At 38.9% G+C, this 10733-nt stretch overlaps 1 protein-coding gene across 3 annotated transcripts; it reads left to right on the plus strand.

The window, feature by feature from the left end:
- The first annotated feature begins 41 nt into the window (after window positions 1-41).
- LOC148880363 (uncharacterized) lies at window positions 42-10203 on the plus strand. Of its 3 annotated transcripts, none has more exons than XM_088962228.1 (2): window positions 42-560; window positions 10068-10203. In XM_088962228.1, the coding sequence occupies exon 1, from the start codon at window positions 351-353 to the stop codon at window positions 522-524; it is 174 nt and encodes a 57-aa protein (XP_088818354.1). In that variant the 5' UTR covers window positions 42-350; the 3' UTR covers window positions 525-560; window positions 10068-10203. The 3 variants fall into 3 exon arrangements, with proteins under 3 accessions (XP_088818354.1, XP_088818353.1, XP_088818355.1); XM_088962227.1 differs by lacking the exon at window positions 10068-10203 and adding an exon at window positions 8272-9218; XM_088962229.1 differs by lacking the exon at window positions 10068-10203 and adding an exon at window positions 8853-8907.
- The last annotated feature ends 530 nt before the right edge of the window (window positions 10204-10733 follow it).

Genomic DNA, 10733 nt, shown 5'->3' on the forward strand with positions numbered 1-10733 from the left:
AACAGATCCCGTTCCCCGAGTGAAGAGAAGATCCCGTTCCTCTCTCCGAAGAAATTCATGTCTGCTACCAACTTGACGCTTCCAATAGTCCCAACAAATTGTCGTAGATTGCCAAGTGACCTGCTCGCAATTCAATTCGAAGGAGTGGAGACTTGGAGAAGGGGTCAGTGACTGCGTGTGAAGCGTGGGGCGGACGACAGTCGAACCTATTTATGCCCTAGACTATTCGAATCGAGATTAACAGATATCGATTTCACCCATTCAGCCTCTATATTCTCTACAATCTTTACCGTGCTTTTGTATCGTCGATTCAACGGTGACATTATAGAGGACTAGAGGAGTTGCAGAAAATGGGTATAATCAGGAGCAGTTTCTCATTCATGCTAGGGACGTTGTGTGGAGTATACGTTGCTCAGAACTACAACGTTCCCAACATAAAGAAGCTCGCTAGTACAGGGCTTTTGATAGCCAAACACATCGAGGAAACGTACCGGAAGCCGAAGAAGAGAGATGACGACGACTAGTAGGGAAAGCGATGCTTTAGGAAAACTTGAAACCAGGTTCTCTTCCCTTTTTTGTTTTCTTCACCAGGGTGCTTTAAATTTTGCTGTCTGTGTATTACAAAATGATACGGGAAAAAATTGAAACCCTTGGTGTCGCAATGTGAACATTGTAGATTGATTGAGGGTTAACACTTCTGTTTGTTGATGGAAATGTTGAATTGTTCCTTTCCTTACCTCAAATTAAAGCATGCATTGGTCAGATTTTTTTAATTGTAGCAAGGATATGCAATTGTTATATTAAATTGATTGAAAAAAATTGCTGTAGATCGGCGAAATTCATATTCGTCATCTTGCAATTCTTATTGTTAACATCGATCCTTACTTTTCCCAGTGATCTCCCTTTAGCAACATGTATTAACGATAAAATTGTAAATGAATTTATGTTTTATGATTATCTTAAAATTACCATTAAGTTTCTTGGCATCTCAATCTATTGTTCCTTATCGAACAACTATAGCAACACAAAGTTCAGCTAATGAATTGGCTAAATCAAAAGAATAAAAACGCTTAGAAAAACCATGAGCATAGGCCAAAATGTTAAGAAGAAATTTTAACAGGATGTTCTACCAAAAGATTGAAAGGCTCAGGATGGGGTAAACTCTGCCCATTCATGTGATGGTTAATTTACAAGCATACTAACTTAGAGAACTCATTTCTCCAGGTATCTATTTAATCTGAACTGGAATAGATTTATGTTTTCTTTATAGTAGAAATCTGCTGAATTAAAAAATATGAAAGAAAGTAGTTTCTTGAAGAGAGAAGGAAGAGAGAAGGAGGAGAAGAGAAGAAGAGAAGTTGAAAGAAAAGAGAGCAATAATCCAGCCGCCCCCTTCACTTATTATTTATACTAAAATAATAGAATAGTACAAAGACAACTATGTCGTTATAGGTCGGCAAAACATAAAAAACATAAATAACACTTAGAAAACATAATAAAATTTGGACTCACATAACTATTGTGGTCCCCACCTCCTATCTGACGACTAACATAAAACATTTATTCAAAAAACATCATAAAACTAATTAATCTTCAACACTCCCCCTCAAGTTGGGAGTAAATGTCACACATTCCCAACTTACGTAACCACCTCTTTAGTGAGAACATCAGCCAACTGCAAGTGTCTATCAACTTCTCCTGTTGTTACCCTTTCTCTTATAAAGTGTCTATCAACTTCAATATATTTTGTCCTATCATGCTGAATTGGATTGTGGGCACTATTGATTGCAGCCTGATTGTCACAGTATAACATCATGGGTTCCTCTGCTTTCACCCCAATCTCATTCAAAAGAGATCTAACCCAAAGAAGTTCTAAGACACCATGAGCCATGGATCTATACTCAGCCTTTGTACTTAACCTTGCCACAACCGCTTGCTTCTTAATCTTCCAAGAGATCAAGTTTCCACCTACAAAGGTACACACTCCTGATGTATACCTCATGTCATCTAAGCATCCTGCCCAGTTTGTATCTGTATAGGATTATAGCTTCAAATTCTCATGATTTGAGAAAAGAATGCCTCTACCAGGGTGTTTTTTCAGATATGCAAGTATTCTTTCAATAACTTCTCAATGCTGAACCCGAGGTGCATGCATGTACTGACTCACAATACTAACAGCATAAGAAATATCTAGCTATGTCATACACAGATACAGCAGTCGGTCCACCATTATTTGATATCTCCCCACATCCTTTACCAATTCACAATCCACACCATTAATTCTGTGATTTGGATCAATAGGAGTGTCTGTTGGTTTGGTCCTCAGCTTCTCAGTCTCTCGCTGTAGGTCAAGTACATACTTTCTTTGATCTCAAATTCTCGCTGCAATGATTTTTTGAGATCATCAATCTCCTCCATATCATTTCCTGTCACCACTATATCATCCACATACACAATCAGAATTGACACCAAAGCATCTCTCATCTTCACAAAGAGTGTATGATCAGGCTGTGTTTGTGTGTATCCAAAACGGATGAGTGCCCCTCTGAACCTGTCAAACCAAGCCCTAGGTGATTGTTTCAGTCCATACAGAGATTTTCTGAGTCTGCACACATTTCCTTTATCAATATTTTCATAAAAACCTGCTGGAATGTCCATATATACCTCCTCCTGTAAGCCACCATTGAGGAAAGCATTTTTGACATCAACCTTGAACAAGGACCATGAATAGGTGGCTCTAGAGATAAAAGAATACGAACTAAACTCATCTTAGCTATTGGTGCAAAGGTTTCTAGATAATCAACACCATAGGTCTGAGTATACCCTTTTGCTACTAACCTTGTCTTGTACCTCTCTATCTTGCCATCGGCCTTATACTTCATTATGAATACCCATCGACATCCGATTGTCTCCTTGTCTGGGGGGAGATCAACTATTTCCCAAGTTTGGTTTTTGACCAAAGCATCCATCTCATCTTGCATGGATGTTTTCCATTCAGGTTTGGAGAGAACCTCAATAACATTCCTAGGTATAGACACAGAATCCAAGGAAGAAAGAAAAGCACGGTAAGAGGGTGATAAGGCACTGTAGGAAAAATGGTGCGAAATGCAATGGGTAGTATATTTTCTCTTCCCCTTATGAAATGCAATGGGAAGATCAAGGTCAGTGGGATCAGCTGCAACAATGGTGTTAGGGATAGAAACATTATCATCAGAAAACATAACAAGCTCAAGAGGAATACATGGACTGTATCTGTTGAATCTGGAGTTTCAGAAGGATTGACAGAGAGTAGTGTGGGTCGAGGATATGTGGAGTCAACCATCATCTACCGATGCTAATATTGCTGTGAAGTTGCCCATAGTGGCTCAGGTAATGAAATTGGAGGTGCAGGTATTGGCTAAACTAATGCTGGCTGAACTGATGGTGCAGGTGGTGGTTGAATTGATGTTGGCACCATAGAAACAGGAAGATGAACAAATTGTGAGTTCTCCTCCCCAAAACTCTCCCCCTGAGGAGAACCACTCGAGAAGAAGAATGTGGATTCAAAAAATGTAACATCCATAGTGACAAATCTGCTCCTCAACACTGGGTCATAACAGCAATACCCCTTTTGGTTCTGAGCATACCCAAGAAAAATACATTTCTTGGCCTTAGGATCCAATTTCTTGCGATGAGGGCCAAGAATGTGAACAAAAGAAACACAACCAAAAACCCTTAGAGGTATATGAAATATCTCTCCATCTGAAAAAAAAAAATGATGCTAAATGGCACCTTAAACCCCAAAGTCCGTAAAGAAACACAGTTAATCACATGTATGGCTGTAAGAACTGCATCTCTCCAGAACTACACAATAACTGAAGCACAGACCATAAGATTCCTTGCCACCTCCACAATGTGTCTGTTTTTCCTCTTAACAACTCCATTCTATTGCGGTGTATATGCACAACTGCTCTGATGAACTACACCATGTTCCAAGAGATTCATGGTTAGGTCCTTCTCAAAGTACTCTCTGGCATTATTTGATCTAAAAACCTTAGTTCTCACTTCAAATTGTGTGAAAACCATCTGGTGGAATTGTTAGGAACCTCATCACGTGATCTCATCAAATATATCCAAGAATATCGCGTATAATCATCCACAAACGAGAGAAAGTAACGGAATTCTCCCATGGAAGGGATTTGATATGGCCCCCATACATCAGTGTAAACAATATTAAAAGCAGAAGTACTTCTTTTATTATTTGGTTTAAAAGACTATCTACAATGCTTTCTTAACTGACAACTCTCACACTCCAAAGTAGATAATTGAACAGACTAAAACAACTTTGGGAAAAAACATTTCAAATAATTAACAGAAAGATGTCCCAAGTGATTGTGCCAAAGCATAATCTGGTTTACTAACTCTAACCCACTACTACTGTTGTGGCTAACATGATGGCCTTGATGTCTCGGAATCTCATCCAGAAGGTAGACTCCATTCACCTCACGTCCACTCCCAATCATCTTCTTTGACTCCAGATTCTGCAAAACACAATTACCAGGAATAAAGGTCACAGAACAATTCAAATTTTTTGTCAAAGAACTAACAAAGTAGGTTGGTATGAAGTCTAGGAACATATAAAACAGATGACAGAGTTATATCATTGGTCACTCTAACTGTCCCCTTCCCAGCAATGGGCATGTGTGAACTATTTGATAGGAACTGAAAATGGTAAGGGCATTAGTCATATGCTCAGATGCTCAGATGCTCCTGAGTCTATAATCCAAGGAGGTCCCTCCTTATCTAAATGGATGCGAGATTCGCAATTGCATATAAACTACCTGTATGTGCAAAGGAAGTGATGTATTTGGCTCCTGCATTCTACTGTCCATCTAGAAGGCTAGAGCTGAGTGAATCTTTTTTACTCATAAGCTGTCCAATTTTGTTCTCACTACTGCTACTGCAATGGATTCCCAATCAATTTAGGAGAGAAGGGCTGAAGAATCTCCTATAGTGGCTACATTTGCATTTTCCTTCTTGTTTCTTATCCGAGCAGGCATAAGATTTGGATGAAGGTTCCAACAAGTGTCCCTGGTATGCTTAAGCTTCTTGCAGTAATCACATACTAGGTCCTTCTTATCTTCCCTTCTAGTCTTACTATTCTTCCTGTCTCCATTCGGCTTAGGTTTTGTTGTACCAACCATAGTCAACTGGTCAATCACAGGCTGTCTCGACATTACATTTCTCCTACTTTCCTCTCCAGAGACAAAAGCATAGGCCTGAGAGAGTGTCACACCCTCCCTAGAAAGAATATGCGGCCTAGCAATGTCAAATTTAGGGTTCAACCTGCCAAAAACTCAAAAACCCTACTCCTTTCTACCAGTTTGTGATAAGTTGTTGCATCATTTACACTTTCCCATATTACAGTTTCTAAGTGATCTATTTCCTGCCATAGGGTTTTCAGCATGGATAAATACATAGCAAGAGGTTTTTCTCCCTGTTTCATACTTATCACCTGATTTCTTAACTGATAGGCTTTGGCTTCATTTTGCTTCTGAGAGTGGGTTTTAGTCACTCCATCCCAAATCTCCTTAGCAGTATTAACCCATAGGAAATTTTTTACAATATGAGGTAACATAGAATTACACAACCAAGACATTACCATGTAATTCTCTTGCACCCATCGGGAAGAGTCTGTATCAGGTTTCTTCTCCTCCCCAATGAGATACCCCAATTTTCCATGGGCACCAATAGCTATCTTAGCTGATTGTGCTCACTCCAAATAATTTATACCATTAAGTTTTACTATAGTAATGATCCCAAACCCAAAAATATCACTATTACCTCCAACACCCAGTCCCACAATACCAGTAGATTTCATCTTGGTATTCCAACTCTCCATTTTACTTCAAACAGTTCAACAGTAAGAAAAAAATAGATTGGAGACCTTCAAAAAATAATTTAATACCACACACACAGAAAAGTGAATCGATCACTTCGGGAGGCCTAGAAAATTTCATAAACCAAAACGCCTTCTTCAGAAAATCAAAAGAAAACTAATAATACATAGGCGCCCAAGATCATATCGAAAACAAGGAGTTCAACTTTTTTGGGACTCTTCCCCGTATTCTAGTTCTTCCTGATTTTGATGCCGAACAATAGATCACCTTCTTGATGTCTAGATCCCACCAAAAAACCCCAAGAACTGGGCAATCTAGGGCTGCATGAGAATGCTTCAAGAAACCCTAGTTGATGCTCTGATACCAAGTAGAAATCTGTTGAATTAAAAAATATGAAGAAAGTGGTTTCTTGAAGAGAGAAGGAAGAGAGGAGGAGAAGAGAAGTTGAAAGAAAAGAGAGCAATAATCTGGCTGCCCCCTTCACTTATTATTTATACTAAAATAATAGAACAGTACAAAGACAATTATGCCCTTATAGGGCGGCAAAACATAGAACAGCATAAATAACACTCAAAAACATAATAAAATTTGGACTCACATAACTACTATGGTCCCCACCTCCTATCTAACGTCTAACATAAAACATCTACTCAGAAAAACATCATAAAACTAATTAATCTTCAACATTTATTATTCTCTAGTTTCATGGGAGAAGTTGACGAATCTCCAAATGCCCTCTACAATGTGTTGGCTCTATCTAATTCCACTTGCATAGTGTTAAGGACTGGTGTTGCTTAGCCTCCATTTGTTTGCAGTACACATTTCATTTTCATTGGTGCAAATGCACAGAAGTGCAAACCGAGAGAATGAAAATTCTGGTTTACTTTTGCTTCGCAGTTTATTTTGTTTTGTTTGTTAAGGACAGAGTGAAGTGTTGCTTAGCCTCCATTTGTTTGCAGTACACATTTCATTTGCATTGGTGCAAATGCACAGAAGTGCAAATTGGGAAAGTGAAAATTCTGGTTCACTTTTACTTCACAGTTTATTTTGTTTTGTTTGTTTAGGAGTACAATGGGAAGAAAAATGATGTGGTCCTCACTTTATATGGGGGAAAATGAAGGGTGCAATGTTTGCATCACCTTTTGGGATGCAAAATCTGCACCATCAATAGGTGCAATGGGAGAAGTTCACATTTTACCCATCTAGGGGTGCAAGTTGACATGGCAATCAAATGGCTACAAATCCAAACTAGATACTGCAAACAAATGGAACCTTAGCAATGCTGGTTCTCTTGAATAGGGAAAGTACCTTATTGTTGATTCCTAATCTTCCATAGGTCCACTATAATCCCAAAACATGTTGTAATCATCCTTGAGGACCATCCCACCCATTCAGGCCAAGGTGGGGATTATCAAGAGACTTACTCTCAAATTTTAACTTGACCTCCAAGCTATCTAAAAGGAGAGGTGCCCTAGCGGGATTTTTAAATTCACCTAGAAGACTGGCTGCTTAGATTCCTTCCCCTCTCCTCAGTGGCACTACAACAGTACTTCATAAGAGATCACTTGTCAGCCCCAGATTTTACCACTGCATAAAAAGTAGAAGATATAACTTCACTATTTTTACTAAATGCTGAAGTTAATTTGAATTCAGATCATGTAGATACACCAAAGGGTTGTACAGGATCAATTCTTTCCAATATCTCCTATAATGTTCATAATTTGATCCTTCAAAACCCTTAATAATGAGAGTCCATCACATCAACGTTCTCCCTGTTTTGATTAATTTCAATTAAATGGGAGACACCTTGCCATAGAAAAAATATTCTTCTCCTTCAGTGCACAAACTTAGAGCAAAAGGGGGGAGATTCCTCAAAATGGATCCATGCTTATTAAAACATCACACTCACCGAGAAGATGTGAACATGGGAAGGTTTCTTGGAGTGACTCATTGCCTCTGAAATAGCTAAATAAATGTAACACCAAAACTGTGATTAACATCATAATGCAAACATAAATGTGGTTTGCACCAACAATTTTTAACATAACGTAACAGGTTAAGTGAAAAGGAAATTTCCATCAGTTAGTGTTTTGAAGTCAGGCATAGTGTGGTTGTGTGGTGTCTTTATAGATAAAGAGACAGAGGACTACACTATGTGGATATCAGTCCAGAAAATCCAGATTTGAGATGTTGGAAGGAGTGCAAGAAGGAGCACTTTGCAGTCAAGTCTCTTTACAAAACATTAAACCAAAGTCAGATTAAAATTCTAGCATTTAAAGGCATATGGTGTAACCCTATTCCTCCAAGAGTGGAAGCATTCTGCTGGCTGGTTGTGTTGCATTGTATTCTCACACAAGACCATGTGATGAATTGTGAATGTGACTCTCTGCAGGGGGAGTCCCTAGTCTCCATCTCTTCCTTTCTCAAACTGACACATGCAGATTGGCTCAAAGTTCAAAGAGTAGCCATAGATTTTAATGATACAATGGAATAGCTTCATTGAGAGTCTGGGCCCTGATCTTCATCAATTTTAAAGAAATGCGGTCTTCATCCATTTGGCTTTGCTGTTTACACTTGGAATTCAAGCAAAGACTGATGAGCATGTCCTCTTCAGCAGTCAGTTTCCAGCCTGTTGTGGTAGATTATCATAAAGGGGAGGAACTGGAGCTGCAGAATATGGAGATAAGCAGTTTCTCATTCTTGGTGGGAATGGTAGAATGGTATGTGGGGGCCAGGGGGGGCGGTATACATTGCCAAGAACCACAACATTTATTTGAGAGCCGTCACTTTAGTGTTTGTTTAGAAGCTTGCTGAAGTGATGTTATTGCTTGTACAACTGATATGAGAGTTTATACTAGGGCTATGAATTTCTAGCTTGCACTGCCAAACTGTAATCTCTTTCATAATGCACAAGTATTTGGTTCATAAGGTTATATTGGTTTTGTGTTTGCTAACTACAGACCATCTTTTCAGCTGAAGATTTGGTGTAAGAGTTGAGTTACCAAATCTAGAAGCTGGCTTATTGAAACTGATGATGTGAGTCCCAGTAGATTCATATTCAAAGTTTTTTTTTTTTTTCTCCTGGCTGTATTGCATATTTGAGTTTCTGTAGACTCTAGTGGCTTAGTAAGTATTATGTGGCAAAGCCAATATTTCTTACAAGAAATAAAGAATATAGGCTAGAGTAGGTGTCAATTGATCATGGCACCTGAGCTTTATGGACTGGAAAAGGTATGCTGGTTGGGTTGTCATAAGCTAATCCACATGAACTAATATTGAGTTCTGTTGTTGTCTTTCGAGACCATCTTTATGAGATGATTTTCTTTTTGGCATTGCAAATGGTATCTGTTTGTCCAAATTCAAATTTGAATCCAATCATATCAAGGCAATCTGAAGTTGATCTATCTATAACTGGATCAAATGTGGATCCACTCCAATTCAATCCAATAATACACACACATAATTAATATGCATCTTTAATAAAGTTGGTCTTAATGTTGTATGTTTACCAATGAGTGAGGAGTCATCTATTCAAGTCTGAACCAAGTCTATGCATGGCATTGGCTGCTAAAACCTGATGGGCCAATGGAGAGGGTTCTCACTCCGTCCACACCCACTGCTTTTACTTTCCTTAATTTCATTAAATAGTTCTTTCCCATATCAACTAGTCTTTCAGTTATCTCCACGGGACATTTTCCTTTAATGGCCATCTTAGAGAGGTCCTCATCTACCCACTTAGAATAAAGATCAACCCTTGGCCACAGAATATCTACACATTCGTTTGATGTCAAGGTTCTTTTATATGAGTCTGACATATCTGAGGCCTTCAATTGCTCCACGTAACAATTGTGACTTTAAGCTGGTCATTGTTTGGAAGTGCAATGCTTGTGAGGGTCACCCCTCACCACGGCCAGTGCCCAGCAATTAGGAGGTTCTTTTGAAGCTAGTGAAGGAACTTGGTCACTATCAAATTCTTACTCTCTTGAAACCTTGTGACATGGTTGTTTTTTGTAGAAGCTGTATGAGAAATTTTGGTTGTTTCTTTGTTACTCTGCAATTCCAATGATCCGTGGCATGAAAACCGTTCATGATCAACTTGATTGATTGTTCCTCTCCTTCAAGATGCAAAGGAAAATGGCTTAGATCCAGCTTCATATTGTGTTCTAACTCTGAATCATTGACATTCAGAACGCTCCTATCGGAACTGAGAGTTCTCACGAATCTCTTGAAGCAGCAGAAGCAAGACAGAAACTTCCTGACCTGGCTGACAAACAACACAGAAGCAAGCTGGACAGATTTGTTTAATAACACCGCAATAGTCTGCATTCGTATACAGAAGTCCAGAAATAAATTTTTTGTCTCATGACTCATGAGCAGATTTTCCTACACTGCTGGCCACGGATCCTTAAGGCGGAAAGGCAGTCTTTCCATTCTACCAATCTTTTGGACCCAGAATTTCTTATACTTTGAACTCATTTCTCCCGCTCCAGTTCTCCCTCCCAGGGTACTTGAAATTTATGCTATTGAGTATTGAACCATCTAATACTGGGGCGGTTATACCCACCCATACTGCAATGTTGACGACTTATTATCAGATTCATGACTACAGAATTTAATAGGGCCCACTAAATATGTAGGATCGGAGCATGATTTCCACGAGTACAAGGGTAGTGAGCAGGTAGGTAGCCCCTGAAGCAATAGGTGTCACTGAACGCCCCATTACATAATGAGCGCTACAAGCAATCATCCAATATATTTTTTACATCTGCAGTCAGTTTAGACAGACTTATTAAAATCTACAAGAGAACCAAAGCTTCATTTAGTGCATGTAGACGTAAATAAAAATTTATGAAG

This window comes from Nelumbo lutea, chromosome 1, assembly GCF_056320005.1.
Source record: "Nelumbo lutea isolate HS-2025 chromosome 1, American lotus-T2T, whole genome shotgun sequence".
In the NCBI taxonomy this organism is placed as follows: Eukaryota; Viridiplantae; Streptophyta; class Magnoliopsida; order Proteales; family Nelumbonaceae; genus Nelumbo; species Nelumbo lutea.

Coding starts and splice junctions, on each gene's coding strand:
- LOC148880363 (XM_088962228.1), top strand. CDS start 351: ATGGGTATAATCAGGAGCAGTTTCTCATTCATGCTAGGGACGTTGTGT.